This window comes from Hippoglossus hippoglossus, chromosome 24, assembly GCF_009819705.1.
Source record: "Hippoglossus hippoglossus isolate fHipHip1 chromosome 24, fHipHip1.pri, whole genome shotgun sequence".
In the NCBI taxonomy this organism is placed as follows: Eukaryota; Metazoa; Chordata; class Actinopteri; order Pleuronectiformes; family Pleuronectidae; genus Hippoglossus; species Hippoglossus hippoglossus.
Genome location: NC_047174.1, coordinates 20,050,305 through 20,070,014, shown reverse-complemented (window position 1 = coordinate 20,070,014; position 19,710 = coordinate 20,050,305). Strand labels below are relative to the sequence as shown.

Sequence of the window (19,710 nt, the reverse complement as noted above, 5' to 3'; positions counted from 1 at the left end):
CCTCATCGAGCCTCTTATTTGTTTTACTTCCCTGCCTCTAAAAACAGTCCAGTCATCAAAATCCATTTCATCATCTCCATTCACTACCTGTAGTGCCATCCTGATCCAGTTACATACCAGTTTATGCCAACCACCAATTCAAAGTCCCCAAGAAAAGCTAACCTGTTTATTCTACTCTTCACTGCTTCTCATCCCACCATGGTGAGCCACCTAGTTTCTCCTCATCCTGCCTGTGCTTATAGGTAAAGTACTTATTTCAGCTGATTTTGAAGCCTGCATTATTTAGTGATCAGGGACATAGACCGATCAGTTTGAAGTTCTTTAAAAAAAGAAAATGGTGTAAGAAATATGCAGTATTTGTCCTGTGAGATGCCTGTGGTAAGATTGTCTCTCTCTCTCTATATATATACAGTATAATATACTCTAAACCCTTTAGTGTTTTGTGACTGTTTGCGTCTGCATGTATTGCGTTGTTCAGATCCATTAAATATGAGGTTGACGGTTGGTCAGAGGTTTTAAACAACTAAGTGTATTGTAAACATTTTTAGAAAAGGCAGTGAAATATATTCATTAAAAAAAGAACGTCTAGTTTTTGTATTACGATTTTAATACAACAGCTATAAACTGATGAATGGATGAGCATGGATACTTATTCACTACTACGTTCAACTACATAACACAAGTGTTCGATGAAGGCTGTTAACCCACACAGACAAAAACTTCATGCTTTCATTTTATGAGAAACAACAAACAAAAAATAGCAGACTTCTAATACTTTAAAAATAAACAGGGAAGAAGCCAAGGCTTGGATGTTACACATTATTTATTCAATCAGAGATAAAAAAAAAAAATGTGAAGGTTTTTAGCTCGTATAAAAATGTGCCATTGAAATTACAAAGTTGGGTCGTGGACCATAAAATGTCATATCATCAAATGTGTCTTTCAGACTGTAAAAACAATAAAAGTTGGAATCATGGACACACTGTGGATCACTCGGGAAGGTTCTGATCCTGATCTTACAGAGATGACAGATTTATGGATGTTGTTCTTCCATGTTTACATTTGGAGGATTTGGTCATGAGTGGGACAATTCCCTGTATAAACATATTCAAGACATAAACAAAGAAAAATCTGACAGACTGAAAAGAATGACAGTACTTGTCTTAATGGTTATGTTTAACAGACAGAGACTTGTTTACTGTGTTTGGTCATTGCTCTACTGGGGATAGTGATTGCATTGACAATGTTATCTGTTATGCTGCCGGGCAGGTTCCCACGCTGACAGCCCCACTGACCACGGCAGCTTTGCTCAAGCTCACTGGGCTGTTGTTGATGGTCAGGTTCCTCATGCAGCCAATGTAGAGCTTTCTGGTGGGAAGGCTCTCTGGAAGGAACAGATCTGAAAGGACAGAGAGTGTCAGCAAGATCAGAAATGAGAAAGTAGAAATCAGAAGATGTTACGCTCTTTACTCACCTGGAGCTCCACCTATGAACACTGGCTTTCTAGTGTCCGTGGAGCTGGCATTCAGAGGTCCCACCACGTGGCTGATCTCAGAGTCCACATCCAGCTGGACAACATTGGCATCTCGGATCACTGAGGTCATACAGGACAGATGCAATAGCTTAGTCAAAGAGCTCCTCAGAATCTCCAATCTGTGGTAAAGGCTGGCCGTTTCTCTATTGAAACCAAAGTGCTGTGACTTACTGTTGGGACTACTTCATTTATTTCCAGTGGTGATAAAAATGTTCAGATACTTTACTCAAGAAAGGGTTGGGGTTAGCAATGTCTCCCAGTAAAATATTCATCCAAGCCAAAGTCCTGACTCAACCAGCAGGTATGAAATGCTCACATTTGCTTGTCTCTGTGCTCATTTGCAGATCTCATGTAATTGACTATACATTTGTGAGTCCATCACTGACTTTGGTCTTTAATGAAGAGGAATTGCCACCACACTACAGCTGTGTTTACAAAGTAAAGAGCAAAAAGTACTATTGTTTTCTTCTGAAAAGCAGAAGAGAAGATGGAAAAATACAAAGCAGCATAAAGGTGGCATCGAATGGAAACACGTACTTCTATATTCTTTCTGTCAAATTACTTTCTATTGTAGAAGAAAATATTTCAAATGATTCCCTTCACTGAATGTTGACCATCAGACAGAATTATATTGCTTTGATGTGATGCCTGTCTCCGATGTGCAGTGAATACAATTAATCTGAACCAGCAGCAGAATTTGGACTTGAAGGAATTTTTATTCTTCCACACTGGATATGATTAAATTTTGCATTATTACACATCCAACTTTCCAAACAAATTTTATAAATTTGTTTTATGAACCCAGTAATCACATGAATAATTAAATTAATCACAACAAAGTATCAATTAAGCAAAAAGCACAAGCAAGTGACAGTGACAAGCTAAGTGCCCTCCAACACTCTTTAAAGAGACTATAGAGTTCAGTATAAGGATTCATTATTATTTATTTAGGGTAAAAAAGAAGATTCTCACCTGTAATTCTGTGCCAGTTGCCAGCACACAGACCTTGTCTTGGAGACACCTTTGTGGAGAACTCATGGGTTCCATCGTTCACAAGAACCTCAACCTGGAAAAACAGGAAAATTGTGTCCATGCTTTTGAAAAAACGATACATTGTGTGAGCAGTTTTCTGTATAACTGTGCAAATAACTTACTGCTCCTTGATGAGTGTACATGGTAATAAAGCCATCGTCTGTGAACAAATGCATTAGCACCCCAGATGCCACACGGGGGCGCACCTCCATCACCAGCTCAAACTTCAGCCCCAGGTTAAAAGAGTCATCTGAGAGAGAGAAGCAGACAGAACAAGATGAAGTGAGCTCACGGTACTTTATCCTTTCTGGAACCCAGCTTTTTACTGCATTTATCAGCCATGTTTCTCTGCGCTGCATGCTGCATACTGCCGCTCAGCTTCTAACATAATCCGAAAAATGTAACCATATCATCCCTGTTTTAGCATCCTCGCACTGGCTGCATTTTGGGATTGATTTGAAAATGATTTGAAAAACAAGAAGAGATTAGACTATCAGAATCGGTTACACATTTTATCTCACTTCTTAAGACATATCTGAATAAAAAAGCTTTTATCATGTGATGTCTATTGCTTTTATTATCTCTTAGTTATGTTTATTTGGTTCCTGTTTTTTTTTGTACAGCACATTGTTACTTGTTTTGAAAAGTGCTATAAAAATAAAGTTATAATTATTATTATTATCAATATTATTATGTAAAATGACTTGACAAATTCAAAAGCCGCAGCTCCAGTCTTAAGTTCCTCAGAGCTTTACCTTGCCACCCCCCATCCTCCTCCAAACGGATGTGTATGGTGCCAAAACTAATTTAGTGTTACTCTTTGTGAGACGGTAAAAAAAGCAACACTTTGCAAATGTAAGATTTAAAAGTAGTATTCAATTCCTTTCAGATTGGAGCTTGAGGGTTAACAAGCCTGTGCCTACTAGACATCTACCTAGCACGATGTATCCTCCTTCCTCTGAGAAGTATGTTCCTGCCTCAGAGAGTCCGTCAAAGCAAGGAGTGACCCCAAACGTCTCGGTCACAGAGGGCAGCCACAGTCCATCCAGCTGAAGGTTCTTCAAACAGCCGGTGAAGCTGTATGCCGAGTTTCTCTAAAGAGGAGTGCAGGGAAACTTATATCATAGGTATAAACAAACAGAATAGGGCAGAATAGAAATTAAAGTGAGATCATAAGCAACTAGCAGGGTGCTCAGAAAGCGCATAGCCACTGCCAAGGCTAACTCCCTATTGCCATGTTAAAGACAGTGAAAAAACACAAACATCTTGGATTTGTCCACTTATATGGACCCACTCAAAATGTAATGGGTTTGCCATAGCTACGCCCTTCCACCAAAAATAATGGAAATTAGTTTAGTAGTGTTTGCGTAATCCTGCTAACAAACAAACAGATAAACAAACTGTGATGAAAACATAACCCCCTTTGTAGTCGTAACTAGAGGGGTGCTTGGAGAGCACATATCATCGCCAAGGTTAACGCCCTACCTTGTCATGTTAAAGAGAGAGGGAAAAAATTTGGCATCTGCTGCATTTTTTTATTAAGTGATAATGGGACAGTTGAGGGAAAAATGTATTCATGCATCTTTAAAAATCAGGATGGTGAATTGTAAGGGGAAAGTGTAGCAGTGGTGATTTCCTTATGTCAGTGTGAACAGCAGAGTTACTATATCATGTGTTTTCCAGCAGATGCCAAAGGGCTCTTAATCACGGATATTTGATATAATATTCATGTGATTCAAGTGATCCCTGCTGTGTATGTTTTTAATTTTAAAACTTTAAACCAAATCAGCTTTTACCCATACCTGAACATTCTTCAGAGCTCTCCCAGGAGGAACTCCTCCGACATAGAGGGGACTGTTGACATGCCAGGAGATGTTGCTTTCCTGTACTCTGTCCTCCAGGACTGTGAGCCCATCAATTATTAAACGCCCCACTCTCCCATCACGGATAAAAATAACCTTCAGTGGGAGAAAACAGAAGGTCGTCACTGCTAATCTTGCCACACACCTAAACAAGCACTTGCACAACCATAGATTCATTACTGACATGGAATACCTTCATAAACTTACATTGTGCCATGCACCATCATTGTATTTCTCCTCACTCTTGATTTTGACTCTCTGCTCTGCTGCATTGAAGGTGTATACCAGCTTCCCTTGGGCCAAGAAGAGAGCCATGAAATTGTCCTCTTGGACATCAGATACATAAAAGATGAGCCCAAAGGATGAGTAAGTCTTCAGGGACAAGGAGAAGTGGGACCTGGGAGGTGAAAGGTGCGTTTAGTCATGCGTGTCGACATACAGAAATCCTTGAAAGACTCTGTGAGAGTGAGCTTTAAAAGGACTTGACCTTGAGGTTAATTATAGTTCTGCTACATGTACCTCTCTGAAAGGGAGTCTGGGAGATCTGTGAAGTGCTGTCTGCTGTTGGCGATGCCACCGTAGTGGAAGGCTTGGTGAGACGCTCTGGGACTTGAGGAGAGGTAGCAGGGCTCAATGTTCAGCTCAGATGGCTCCTGGTCATCACTCTTCAGTTCCATCAGGCCTAGAGGGAGGCTGGACTTATCCCTGGTAACCTTTAAGAGTTTATTAAATGTCAGTGTTGCTCAAATATTTACAAACCAAGTGAAAAGCATACATCCTCAAAAAGCAACTCTTAATGGAAGGCAATCTTTCATTTATACCTGCTGCGACTGGCCATGTTTGGCCCTGGAGATGTTCTCCCTCTGCCTTGACAGCAGAGCAGCAGGGGGGCGCTGGACTGGACAGTCCTGCAGGGAGGTCTGCACCTTGTCTGTGTACCGCTGGAAGTCCTCAGGCTCAATGTCCCGGTCTTGTCTACAGAAACACAGACAGAAGCAGTGTGAGTGCATGAGTACAAAAGTGCCATGTAAAAGTTATAGATGCTATCATGTCTTCATTGCAACACACCATGTCCTTAACCTACTTCATTTGAGAGTGACATCTTGAGAAAATAAGCAGCGACTAGAGTTAAACATTCACTTTTACAGTCTGGAGGGATATGAAGCGGGCAGTTTGCCTATTATAAAGAGAAGAATAAATATGTTCCTTCCAGTCCTACTCTAAGCTGTAGTGATTTACCTGTTGATGTAAGCATAACTGATGCAGCCTGTGAAGTTCTTGAAGCTGCTGCTTGGAGACCCTCCGTAGTAGAAGGTCTTTACAGCAGAGCCTGATGAGGGTCTTGTGGCTGATGACGGACGTTTCTTCTCCTGCTTGTCTTTGTCATCCACCAACAGAGAATACCTAAAGTGCACAGTTCAACCAGTTAACGAATTATCGGTTCTGATACAAATTTTCTAACTACCTGCCTAAGTGTACACATGACCCACTTTTCCTAACATCTGTTTACCTACCACCCTTTTCTATCGCAGCATATTTAAACTAGAGACCATCTTGCGATGGGATCACAGCTAGCCATCAACATGTTGACATTCTGACCACTGAGGAGTCAGTAACCATTATTACATTATTATATGGTTACACAATACTCATGGGTTGCACCACATATTGTTAACGTCATACGGGTTGGAATGAAACTAGAAACAATGCACTTGATTAACAAGATCTGAAAGTTTCTATGATCACATGAAAGCTTGTCATTAAAACTCCCAGTAGTTAAGCACTCAAGCAATTAAATTAATAAGAGAATTGCCATGCCACAAAAATGTCATAAACGATAATATAAATGAAAAAATGACGGGACAACACAAGAAAAATAAACCAATAGTACAGGAAAATGAATAAAAGTCTGATGACTTAACTTCATCTATTAATGTGGAAATATGATGCAAATGGGGTCTGAACAACTGCTGACAGGATTCTGCAGCTGCTCAGTCAACACTTACTTCTGATTGTTCACTGAGGCCACTAAGAAGTGTGTCCTTCCATCATTGTATTGTTTCTTGTGGGATTTGACTCTTGTGCCTCTGGTGTTCATCACCACTGCTCCGTTGTCCAGGGAGATGCTGAACTCATCAGACTGTAGAAGGAGAAAATATAAGTAGTTATTACAATTTTGTTACTAGCTTTATAGATACTATGGAATATATTTGTCATCCAGCAGCACAAGAAGGTCTTCAAAAGAAAAAGTCCTGTTCTCCATCACAGCGTTCTTAGACCAACAGAAACAATCCTGAAATTAAATTGTCCTCAACTAACAGATTCACAATGCAAACATGGATTTGTGTGTACCCCTTCACTGTGGTAGAACAGAAGTCCGCTGGGCTGAAGAGTTCTGAAGTTGAGTCCTCCCTCAAAGCTGTCGCAGGGTGAAATCTTTCCTGTGGATCCCAGGTAGCTCTCTCCAGTGAAATAGGCCTTATGGGACATCTATCATAACAAAAAACACATGTAACTTTCATCACCCCAAAGCGTTCACTCACCATGCAGCCTACGGATAGGATTTGACAAACTCAAAACAAAGCTGGAGGGCAACTATTTTCTCTCACCTGACAGTGAAAGCTAGTGTGGGTGCAGAAGTGTGTTGATCTATGAGGTACTGACTCAAGAGGGACATAAACAGTGCACCATCAGTGACAAAGTGAGAAGGGGATGTGAGGGAGCACTTACAAAGGACTCCTCCGGGCAGCCACTGCTGATGCCAATGGTGCCGGGCTCCTCGAGCAGGTTGAAGTCTTTCTTCTGGAACTGGAAACCTTTCACACAGCCTTTAAGGCCGACTCCAGCAGACAGCTCTGGCCTGTGATGATACACACATAGTAGTGTCACCATTAAGTGGAGAATCTCTATGATGCTCAAAACAAGACGTCAATATGCAGGACATAAAGGGCACAGTGTCTGCCTGTTCCTGAGTTGTGACTTTAACTGTAGTTACTGCTTTGTGGTTGTTTGGCCTCACCAACCAGGCAAGTTGCAGGAATTATTGCCAAAATGTCTGTACCTGAGGTATATGAAATAATAAACAACAGAGTGAAAGAGTTTTTGAAAACTATTATGATGTCACAGTGATGTTTACCTTTGACCTTTGAATTAAATATGTTATCACTTCATCATTTTATCCTATCGGACCTTTGTCGTGACAAAAAACATGTGTTGTGAGGTCTTTGAGACGTTGACCTTTGACCGCCAAAATGTAATCAGTTCATCCTTGAGACGAAATCAAACTTTGGGCCAAATCTGAAGATTTCTGAGATATTGTGTTCCAGAGAAAGGCAGGGAAGTCTGTGCACGAGTACGGAGAAACTGAAACTCCAGCCACAGCTGTAGCTGGAGGCATAACTAGAGTTACTGAAGACCAAAGCAGAGCTACAAGGAGAGTAATTACTGAGGTAGAAACATGAATTATCTTCAGACTTTCAGAAATAAAATCAGTTTCTCTCTGATGCCATTTTATTTGTACTCACCTGGATTTGAGGATGCTTGATGGAGCCCCACCGATGTATATATCTGAGAAGGGCAGTGTGGTTTTGGGATTCTCCAACGATTTAACATGGCTTTTGTCCACGAGCAAGATCACCTTCTTTGACTGATGGTAGATGATTGACAACTGTGCACAAACCCCAAACACCGACAGTTACAGCAAAACATAACTCATGCATGTTCAGCCAACTGTATTACAAATGTGAAATGTACCTCATGGTATCGTGCGTCATTTATTTGCAGTTTTGGTAAATTATTCTCCAAAACCCTTGGTCCATTGGCGAAGCCGAAGTCATACATTAGTCGCAAAAAGCCATTCTTCAATTCCAAAAGGAAGTAATTGTCCTGCAAAGTAGAAAAAAAATGCATACTAATTTATTGCAGTGTATAATTAAATGTGTTTCTACTTAAACCGTTATAGTATGTGAAAGAAATGTTATATAATACCACACAAATTGCTGTATAGGGCAAATTCCTGTCTTAAAATACATTTCAAGATGTCACACATGTGGAGTCTTAAAGGGGGACTACAGTCTTTGGACTTACCCCATTGACCATGACGAAGAGGATGCCATTGTTTGCAACGGTTCGTACTGCAATATCAAATCTCGTAACGACACCAAATTTGCCCCTCCTCTCAATATTGTTGATGAGAGCGTAGCCTGTTCCATCAAAGAGATAGCTGGCGATGCGACTCTGTGAGAATGCCAACTTGTACCTAAGAGAAAAACGAGAAATGGGATTGGATATTTGATCGACCAAAGAACAACACCAAAGTCACTTATCCAAATGAAATAATACATCTCAACAGCACAACAAACTGCAGCCAAATTATCCTACTGACTGATTTTAGTGTGGTCATTTAGACGTGAGCCACAGGCAGATATTCTTTAGTCTGCTCTGTGGATTGTATTTTAAGAGAATGTGGAATGTAGATGACTTAATCCAGACATGCAAATGTGTACCTGGGGCATGGTGATGATGTCACCACATCCATTTTGTGAGCCTCCTTGAAGTTGTACAGACTGATCACATCATTGTTGAGCGAGGCCAACTCGATGCAGCCCACAAAAGGAGCGAGACTCAGAGGAGGAGGAAGCTAGGTTGAAAACAAATACAACAACACAGTCACACGTAAATAGAAACTGGTGATTAAATAAATATTTATTTGTATTAAGGGCATTTTTGAAATATATTACCTTGACATCTGGTGGGACACCACCAACAAAGAACACAATATCCTTGGGGTCAATGTCAAACAGTGAGTCTGTGCCTGGAGCCTCGCCTTTCTGGATGAACTTCTGCTCGTCTGTGGAGCTCTGACTGGGGACGGTCAGGAAGACTTTTCCATGTCTGCCCAGCCTGCAGGCAGAAATCACAAAGAGGCAAAGGTAACAAAAGTCATTTTAGCACTAAGAGACACGTGGGATGATGGGCTTGATTTTTTTTTACCATGGATCTCTCTTTTTTAAACTAGCTTGTATAAGTCCTTCAAGTAAGACGGAGCAAAAAAGTGCACAAACTTGTTATAAGTGGTTTGTTTGAATGTTGCCAAATTGAGATTTGATTTCATCACTAGCATAATCCATTCTCCTAACTTTTCACTCAAGGCAACTGGTTGGGAAAGTTACTCAAGTAAATGATTATAGGTCTGCATGGACAGTGCTTTTCAAGTTAAGTAGAAAAACTGCTAAATGTACATTTTAAAATATAAAAATAAAATATTTAAAGTTAAAGTTTAATTAATGTTTGAAGTCAGTGCTTCTCGCCTTCATCTACTGTAAGTATCTCTGAGGTCTAACAAAAATACATTTACAAAGAGTCTTGGTGTATTCAGGTTTTCACTGTATAGTTCCTGCACAGAAAATAGAAAAATAGAGTCCATGTGAGTCCACTACGTTCTGCTAACAATCCCATGGAGCAGTGTCCCATTTTGGACATACATGAAAATCCGGATGTGTTGAAACAAAATGACATCTGGATGATTAGAGTCTGAAATATCAAATATTAGTGTTCACTACTGAGTAAACTACTGAGTTGATTTTTATTTATTTATTGAGTATTTGTTAGACGTGGGGTTATAAATGAGGAGTGATTTCAGACAACCTTTGCTTGCAAGCAATCATATTCTTCTTCACTGCTTTTCTTGTCAAAAAACAATAAAATAACGAGATGTGAGCTACTGCGGCAGCTTGTGCTTAAAGTGTTTCCAACACACTTTTGTCAACTAAAAGTATTTTGTAAAACATTTCAAAGGTATTGCTTAAAGAAACATTGCTCCACCGTGCTACTAGTGGCCAGTGAATCTACAGGGTATTTAAAAGTGGTTGGTTTTGCAGTAACATCTTTCAATTTCAGCTTCAATCAGATTAAACTAGGGAATCTGACATATAAGTTAAATCATTTGTATGTGCCACTTGAACAGATCTGTTTGTACAAGTGCTTCTTGCACAAAGTGGATGTTTCTATGGCCCATTTACATTACCTCTCTACTTTGATGTAGTTGAAGACTGCAGGCCATTGGCTGACAGGCTTTGAACTCAGCGGGATCTCAACATCTTCACCCCCGAGGTTGTACACGTACACCAGGTTGTCGTTCTTGATAGCCAGACCCATGTAGTCTTTCCTACCCTGAGGGCATAATCACCAGAAAACAACACAGTGAGTTTTCCCACCATGGCCTTTGTTTACTTTACAACAGTGGCGGCTGGTTAATACGGGGCGCCCCCACCAATAAACATGTTTAACATAATTTAATTATATAATAATTTACTCGTACAATGCTCCTAGTAGACCGTAAGTGCCTGTGAGCATTCAAAATAAGTTGTTTTCAATTTGTATTTGGTTAATTTTCGTCTAAAAACATAGACATACAGATTCAGCAGCCGGCAAGTGATGAGGATGTGTAAACTGTGTTTCTCAGAACAAGAGTTTTGAGAAACAGAGACGACTAACTGGATGTGGTGGAAGTAATAACTTGTATTGCTTCCCCTGTTTGCTGTTTCAAAGTGTCGGCAGGGAGTTACTGTGACGGGGTGTGAGATGCAAAACATCTCTCTGAAAAATGCAAACGGCATGAGAGTTGCCACAGTCATTTAGACAACACAATGAGGCAACATTTTTGCGGCAGGCTTTGCATTACACAGCAGCTCGATGAAGCACCCCCCCCCCCGCAATATATTTTATCCCCACTGCTTTACAACATGATTTTTCTCCAGGGAAACCTTGGTTTTCCCTGAAATACAGGCCACTCAGAAAAGCTGTAGACCAACGCCATTGCCTGCAGTACAGTTCAGTGGCAGTGAAATCTCCAAGGTAAAATGTCACAGAACACAGAGGCCTCACATTGTGTAGCTGCTCTCCTTCTGTGCCCCCGGTGGGCGGGCTAACGGTATTTATGCAAATGAACTCTAACTTTGAAGCTACTCACATGCAGCATTGTCACAGGCGTCCCTTGGAGACCTTTTGAATGGGGCAACTGTGCATTTTTCAAAGGCTGTTATTCCTGCTCCCACGATCACAACAAACTATTCATATCCACAAGCTGCTCCCTGCATCTCATCATTGACCTCAGCCACTGTGTGCTGGTCTGTAAAGTCTTAGCAACGGCTGTGGGTCACATACCCAGCCACTACATTTAGCAGTTGGTTGTTAAGCAGTTGGCTTAATAACAGCAAGTAAATTAAATTACATTACATATCATTTGGCAGACGCTTTTATCCAAAGCGACTTACATTTGGTGCATTCAACATCTGTGAAGTAAATGCAGTTTACTTGCTGTTGCTTGGCATTCTTCCTGGTGAGCATTGTTAATTAACTAAGGAGCAACTAATTCTCTCCTCACATTTCTGTCTCCCAGGTAAAGGATGAAACGGTCCTCAATGGGATCCTTGTCAGGGTCCACTCTAATGAACAAGCTGATTGTTGTCACTGTCTTCAGTTCTTCCAGGTTACTGTGAGGGTGGACCTCCACCGAGGACTGGCCGTTGAACTTCATGGACACTTGGACCTGGGATTGAAATCAAACCACAGAGACCAGTAACTCAGGGTGAGCTCAATACTGTATGAGCCGTTGTTTTGTCATTCAGATTGAGTGAATTGCATCGCTATTAGCATCTTGCTATGAATAAACGGCCTGTATTTTAATGAAGTTTATGATTGTGTAGGAAATAAAGAAAACAGATATCAACATGAGGTGTACAGTAAAAAAAGGTTTGGAAATGTGTGGACAAGTATGCACACTTTTGACTCCAAAAGTAATATTATAAGTAAATTATACACAAGTCTATGTCCTGACAACAAGTCTGTACTGCTGCTGTGGGCTTCTTGGGCTAACATTAAGCATGTGTCTCCTAGATCTACTGCACTTTAACCATGTTTTCAGACAGCTCACTTTCTTGGCCACGCTCCTGGCCTGGGCTATGAGCTCTCTGATCCTCATGATGTTGGTGGTCACGTTGTTGACAGGCTTCTTCTCCTCAACCACCCTCAGTTTGTTCAGCAGCTCGGGGACGAGCACGTTCAGGGTCTCCACTGCAAAACAGTTCAACAGGAAGAGACAGTTTCAGCATGATGCTTATACTAAGAGACCGTCAGTGCAGCAGATTGAATGGTTAGCAGGGTTGACACATGATGAATGGTTTAATACTAATTGCCTGCTGAGAATCATTGAAACATTCAAGATACATGTGTGTTGCCCTGAGTGTGATACCTGTTTCTCCGGCAGAGGAAACGGCCTCTTCATAAGCAGCTACAGAGTAATCATTGTTTCTCATGTTTTTGGCCCATTCCTCAACCTTGCTGCTAATGGGCGTGATGGTTTGAAGGACCTCTGCTGAGTGGTTGAGCGTCCCCTCGGCCACCTCCAGGGTGAACTCCAGACGCTGTGCTGTTCCGTCTGGAAACGGATGCAGAGGATGAAAGAGCTTAAATCCTGGAATAGTACTACAGGGTTTGCAACATGTAGTTGATGGTGAAAAGTGGGTTATCATTCAACGGAGCAGAACTCAGCTCTATGGATGATGCTCTGACTATATGAAAGAGGCCATCTTTCTTATATCCATTAGTTGTCATTAAAGCATCTACATTAAATGTAAACATGTTATCTTTCCATCCAAATAATTGTAGTTTGTTTCATGTGAACGACAACCACACTATAGTTTTCCTGTTTCATTTTTGGGGATTGCCCCCAGACTCCGACAGCTGGCTACTTTCTCCCACTGGCGTGCTACTCTTTAAAAACAGGACACACAGTTAACACAATTATCTTTAAAACAAGCAAGTGCCATCTTACCTCTCTGAATTCCACCGATATCCTGCACTAGGTCTGCAAGCTGTTTGGTGTTCTTATCCATGGTCTCTTTGGTCTCCTCAATGTATTTCAGCTTGTCAATCACCTCAGTTTCAACCTCTGTTAAAGAAAACAAATTGTAAATGACATCCAGCTGGGACTTTGGTTATAACTATATCTGTGAATAAACCATACCATACCAGATTGTTCTGAGTGTAATGACACAGATTCCTTGAAAACATTGTTGCTCTGTGTCACAAGGAGTCCAAGCTGAGTGTTGATCCCTTCGACGACCTTAAACACAGAGCACACAGGGTGAAACCTAGTACGGCATCAGTTTTAAATTACAGCAGATTGATGTTGCAGAGCTCTGCGATGTAACCTACGTCTTCAGCTCTTTGGGACAAGTTGAAGGTGGTGAGCGAGGTGATGTTTGCATCGTCAATGTATTTCACAATGTTGTTGTAGACGTTGGCAGCACTTATGGCTCTCTGTACAAAGCCGTTGGCATCGCTCGCTCTCAGATCCCTGGAGGAGACAGGAGGGTAATACTTTACCATCTTATTCCATGTGTCTACATTGCACATAAAATGATAACAAATTCCCATTGCTCATGGACATCACATTAAAAATGCATTAATTGAATCGGAGAAAAGGATGACAATGAATCAAATGACTTCCTTTAAATGGGCTGCTCGTAGTAACAGCCCCACAGAGAATCATCATTCCGACTGTGAAGATTTTAGTGTTTTTTCCGTCTCTGCTCAATACTCCTATCAACCTGGTTTCCAGCAGCATATACATGACTGCTAATGTTGCCCTGTGACCTCTGCATGTGGGAGTATGTAATATGTTGGCTTGCTCATTATGCATTACACACTGATGACGTTATGTCAGTGTGTTTTCAGCATTTTCTGGTGCCATCAAGTGTCAAATTTTTCTTTCAATTTTTCAAAAGCTGTTTTTTCAGAGCCAAATACAAAATAGCACTTAAACTGTATTCTTGATTTCTGCTGTTGCACCTGTAGACATTTTGACATTTAACAAAACCATAAGCAGGATTGTAAATAACAAAATGAATGATTGCAATTTCCATGGAGCTACTTCTGTTTAGGGTTTTGGTTGTTGTTGGCTCACTGGCTCAAAAAGGGTTTATTAATGTGCTGCTGCTCCCTTCGAAATACACTAATTCTCCTGTTTGGGTAATATTTTTTTATAAACTACAGTGGTCACCTGATCCATTTTCAAAAGTAAAAGTACACAATATTTCATTTTCAAAGGTTTAGATCTTTACTAGGAATCAGTCGGCTAAATCCTCAGTGTTGCAAACAGGGTGAAGAAATATTGAGAGGGATATTACATAAAGTTTGAGAGGGTGACTAATGTGCATGTGTTGTTTATTTTTGCTGATGTGCATGGGCTTGATTATGTGTATGAAAGTATGTCTTACTCCTCCAGTTCATTGGCCTGTTTCTCCAGCTCCACGGCGTGCTCGTCTGCCCTCTGAACCAGATCTCTGTCGGCCATAGAGAGACGCTCCGTCTTCTCCGTCAGGCTTTGGCTGGCGCCATCGATCGCTGCGTGGTACTCAGTCACATTCTGTGTAGATAAATGAACACATGCGTTCCACCGACTTGCACCAGTAATCAGTCATCTCTGCACAGGTGTTGTTCTCACAAATATCATCATTTACTTTGCAGAACTCCTGCACTAAAAAGGGCTGCTGAAGAACACTGCTGATTCAATCACAGACAATCCATAAACTGCATCCAAATCAAATTGACCAGCTTTAGAATCTGGCATAGACTGAATCCCAGGAGTGAATAAATCCAATGCAAGGCCTGAGATACTGCAACCCCTTAGAACAGTCTATTAGGTTATAATACTACCTCATCCAGTGAGAGGAAACCTGAACATCATTATACAGCAGGGACACTGATAATTCCTCTCTTACCCTTTGCACCCACCTTATGAAACCACTGTGGGTTCAGGTAAACACAGTCCTCACAGTAATGTAGGCCTCACCTGCACCATAGCATCCACCTCAGCCACAGTCCTTTCTGTGTCAGAGATGAAACCTCCGGCTGCCTCCAGTGTGTCATTGACAGCAGTGTGGTCCTCTGTCAGCAGCAGCTGCTTGGCCTGGGGGCACAGGGAGATAATACTTAACTACAGCTTGTGGTGTTAGTAGTTACATGCTGGAACATTCAACCTTCTCCCCATTTCTGTGAAAAGCGTTGGTTGCATGTTCAGAGTTGTAGTGACAACCTAACTCGGGGTAGTCACTCATACACATACAGCCTTTATTTAATCTCTGAGATCAGGATCTACTTTGTGATCTTTAAAAGAGTACAGCTGAGAACCAGAATCACATGAGCCACATAAACCACATTATTTTGACCTCCGCCAAGGAGGTTATGTTCACATTGCTGCTTGTGTGTCTTTTAGCAGGATTACACAAAAACTACAGAACCGATTTTTTTGAAACTCGAGAACCTGTTAACTGTGGATTGGATTAAGGGTCTCAGGAGAGATCTCAGAATATCAGAAATCACGCAAGTGTTGATATCTAATACTGTGTGCAATTGGTACGGCTCTGGATAATGAGCTGGATGTATCTGTTTTCCATATGGTGGTGAAAAGAAGAAGGTATGTGTTCTAGTTTACTCATGCTTATGTCTTTGTGCTATGCTAAAGTAAGGGCTCTTGACTTCACTTAACAAATAGATATCGGGCTTTCAAGTTTACACATCACACCTGCTTATTCTCTGCACAGGCAACAATCCAGTCAAGCCACAATGCCAGGAGACAAAAACAGATATTGAACATGTTAAGATCTGCTCCTATACAGACTGAATATATTGTTATATTTGTTATATTGTTGATGGCTTCTTGAATTCTTTGTTTAGACTTTCAGTTGTTTGACTCCTTGAGTTTATTTCCAGTTTTATTTTGAGGCCACTTTCCTCGTGTGTCATTTACTTGGTTGGTCTGTCGTTGTATGTTATCGATCCATATTTGTTTCAGCATCTTTGCACTCTGCACCACTGCAATATTGTCCTCTGGTCATAATTAGTAGTTAAATGTTTCTTGTCCATCCTTGCACATTTTGTTTCCCGTTGCACTACTGTCTTGTACAGTTTATTGCAGAGAGTGGTAACACTTATTTAGCTAGTTTCTGGTAGTGTGTTGTCAGTTGTATTGTGTAGGTTTACTGAACGCAACTACACCAGAGTCAAATTCTTAGTATTTGTACACATACATAGCAAATAAAGCTGATTCTGATTTCCTGTCTTTGTCCCTTTTCCTGCAGTTAGAATTGTCTGCACCTGTCCTAATGTGTTGACCTGTGTTTAGTTATCCTTTGTGTATTCAGTCTTCTGTGCTCCCAGTTCACTGTCAGTTCGTTGTGATGCTTAACATCTTAAAGTTCAAATCACACAAAACACCTTCAAATGATCAATTCACATACTGTACAGTAAGTGGATTAACCTTTGTGGTATTTGGATGTTTGCGATTGAAGTTGACACTACCAACACCCGACCCTTTTGCTTGACCACCGCATGACTAAATATGGCACAATGCTGAGATGGTGTGATTGGCTGTGGTAACTCAGCAGTGAGCAAACTGTGGCTGCAGCTAGTGTCAACCGGTTTGTGCTGAAGAGACCCAGATTAGGAGACGCTCTGTGTTTTGTTAGAGCAGCATTCATGGCACTGAATGGGAGACCCTGGTCATGGAGATCCCCATTACTGATAACATGTGAACACACACACACACACACACACACACACACACACACACACACACACACACACACACACACACACACACACACTGTACAGCCGCAGCTGTTCTGTGCAGCAGACCCACAATGTCAACTAGGGCATGGTAACAACTTCCTGGATCCAAATTCCAACCACATGCTTTTACACAGTTGAAATTCAACAAATCCAAGATGATGACATTTAAATACACCATATAAACTAAAGAACTGATACTATTATTCTTGAATTTTATTTTTATTTAAACCCCTGTATACTTACATCACTGCCAAACATTGTACAAGGCAGCTGTAAGCTGTCTAGATGTTTTATTATGTTCCCTGTCCAGCAGGCAGCCAATGATTTCTACATCCCACTGCACTGTGAACATAAACTTACTTGAACTCTCAGATACTGCAGTTCACAATGAGCTTCAAATCTGATTTTCTACTTAGTTATTAATCCATAAACTGATATAAATCCATATTTATATGAAGGTTTTTCATAAGTTGTAGTATTTTTTGTCACATTTTATCAGCATTGACATGTCGGCCCAAAATTCCATCTCTTTTACCTCTGGTTTGGTTCCAACCATCAGCTAAGATATCACTTTTTTTAGTAGCTAAATGTGCAACTGGTCCATATACAGACATCTGATCACGACAATCCTTCATCCAGATAAAACATACAGTTCAAAACCACCAAGATTAAATAACTGTATCATAAAAATGTGAATTAAAACTGGATGAAAAGTCAGTTTTGATGCTTCTGGCTTCTGATATATGCACAAAGGGGATATGACGCCATTGATGAACAAACAAATTGACTATATGTATCTCAGTCGAGTCTCCCAGCACTGTGTTCAAAAGGCATTTTTTTGAATTTCCAGTGAGAGGCACTTCAACCAGAATTTAGGGGTAAAGTTCAACTTTAATACAGTATGTATCTCTGGATGAATTAAGCTATAAGGGAAATCTTCCTGCCCAGGTGTATGTAAATATCACAAATCTGCATATACGCACCTCTACACCTCTGTCAACCATATATGCAGTAAACTGTTTGCTGGGCAGTCTAAATGCATGACTATGATTTGGGTTACTCTCCGAAAGTTGGCAGAAGAGAAGCTGAATCTCCTCTGACAGTAATTACATTGCGTTTTGGATGCATATTACATCATGGGAAGCCTTGATGTTCTTGTGCAAGCTCTAGATATTGTCATGGGAAAAAAAACTGCACTGCAGCATTTCTCATCCCCCCACTGTGGGCCTCCTCCTAATGTAACAGTCCAAAGCTCCCACAGATGGTTTAGTGTTTCTGTTCTGTACTTAAAACCATGCAGGATATGCTTCTCGGACTTGCCTGGCAAACTACAGCCAGATCTCCCTCACACTGCATTTAGCACCAGACTAAGGTCCTCTCAGACCAGCTACCTCTGCGTGACTGAGTATAGCTCAACATCTTGAGTTGAGATGAAGCGCACAGCACTTTAAGAACAATTCCCATGCCAGCACATCCCCCCATGGCGAGGAGGGAAGTCTGTGAGCTTTTAAACAAGACTATATCCAAATGAATTTATAGTAACAAACAGAATGAGAGGGGAGCACTCACCTCGCTCCTCTGGAATTTGAGGACGTTGGCTCTGTTCATGTCCTCCGTGTCCTGCACGTTGCCAGCTGCTTTCTGGAGAGAGGTCTCAGCGTCTGATAGCTTGGTGGAGAAGCGTGAGAGGATCTCCCTGACAGGGGAGAGTCGGCCTTCTGTGACCATCAGCTTCTTATCCAACTGACGGATACGCCTCAGCACTGAAAACACAATCAGGAACACATCACTTTACTGTCACTTGTCTAACATTTGAGGGGAAATCTAGATTAGCTTGTAATTTGAATATGTCTTGTCCCTCTCTATGTGTGCATTGAAGAGTAGGAGTATTGCATTGATTGCCATACATTTTTTAACAGGCTTTCATGGATTGGAGGTGAGACAATGCCTCTTGTACATCAGATGAAGCTCAGTGTGTCCAGTACTTTGGTTTATTACCTGATACCAGCAAAGGTCAGAATGGTCCAATCAACATCTGTTATATTTTTGATAGTTCTTAAAAGCAAATGCATTCTAAAGCACTAACCTTAAGCTAACATTGACACATTTACATATTAAAAGAGATTATCTCTGTCCATGCTAACACATTTATATCACACTTATAAACAAATATCACATGATCATTCACTCTGACTGATCATGTGCATAGCGGTGTAAACAGGAAGTGCCTTGTCTACCCTGCAGAAGAACAGTGATGTATTTTCCTGGACTGACAACGAAGTAGAACTGTTACAGACAGTAAGTGTCAGCAACACTTTGCATTCACTGCTGGTAGCTAGGTCATGACAGATATAACTAATCAGAAAGCAAAGGTGGGTGTCCACATCATTGTTTCAAAATGTCTCTACTTTTGTCTGTCCAGACTTAAATGCAACCCTATAGGGTTTTACGGTGGTCAAATGGTCAAAAATTCAACTGTAGCAAGAATGATGCATTTAAAAACTTAAATCGGTGGACGCAGCCCAAGATGATTGGCATGCTGACTCTAAGCATTTCCACAATGAACATTTCCTGCTGAACATCAGTATGTTAACATTTGTATTGTAAGAATGTTTGCATGCTGATGGTAGCATTTAGCACAATCTACAA

At 40.9% G+C, this 19,710-nt stretch overlaps 1 protein-coding gene across 2 annotated transcripts in view; it reads right to left on the bottom strand.

Moving 5' to 3' along the window:
- Positions 1-805: 805 nt before the first annotated feature.
- lama4 (laminin, alpha 4) overlaps positions 806-19,710 on the bottom strand; it is a 33,755-nt gene continuing 14,850 nt past the window's right edge. The window contains exons 13-40 of one of the 2 annotated variants that reach the window (XM_034579955.1): positions 18,628-18,824; positions 15,284-15,397; positions 14,709-14,857; positions 13,645-13,786; positions 13,459-13,552; positions 13,262-13,378; positions 12,680-12,865; positions 12,362-12,501; positions 11,813-11,977; positions 10,454-10,599; positions 9,168-9,330; positions 8,934-9,067; positions 8,515-8,686; positions 8,182-8,313; positions 7,953-8,095; positions 7,159-7,288; positions 6,781-6,918; positions 6,435-6,568; positions 5,668-5,832; positions 5,250-5,403; positions 4,948-5,141; positions 4,636-4,825; positions 4,369-4,524; positions 3,501-3,660; positions 2,689-2,816; positions 2,507-2,600; positions 1,475-1,594; positions 806-1,399 (exon numbers count right to left, since the gene is read on the bottom strand). In XM_034579955.1, coding sequence (XP_034435846.1) covers positions 1,254-1,399; positions 1,475-1,594; positions 2,507-2,600; positions 2,689-2,816; positions 3,501-3,660; positions 4,369-4,524; positions 4,636-4,825; positions 4,948-5,141; positions 5,250-5,403; positions 5,668-5,832; positions 6,435-6,568; positions 6,781-6,918; positions 7,159-7,288; positions 7,953-8,095; positions 8,182-8,313; positions 8,515-8,686; positions 8,934-9,067; positions 9,168-9,330; positions 10,454-10,599; positions 11,813-11,977; positions 12,362-12,501; positions 12,680-12,865; positions 13,262-13,378; positions 13,459-13,552; positions 13,645-13,786; positions 14,709-14,857; positions 15,284-15,397; positions 18,628-18,824 — 4,103 coding nt within the window. In that variant the 3' untranslated portion in view covers positions 806-1,253. Of the gene's footprint in view, positions 1,400-1,474; positions 1,595-2,506; positions 2,601-2,688; positions 2,817-3,500; positions 3,661-4,368; positions 4,525-4,635; positions 4,826-4,947; positions 5,142-5,249; positions 5,404-5,667; positions 5,833-6,434; positions 6,569-6,780; positions 6,919-7,158; positions 7,289-7,952; positions 8,096-8,181; positions 8,314-8,514; positions 8,687-8,933; positions 9,068-9,167; positions 9,331-10,453; positions 10,600-11,812; positions 11,978-12,361; positions 12,502-12,679; positions 12,866-13,261; positions 13,379-13,458; positions 13,553-13,644; positions 13,787-14,708; positions 14,858-15,283; positions 15,401-18,627; positions 18,825-19,710 lie in introns of both variants that reach the window. The other variant, XM_034579956.1, reaches the window with a different exon arrangement.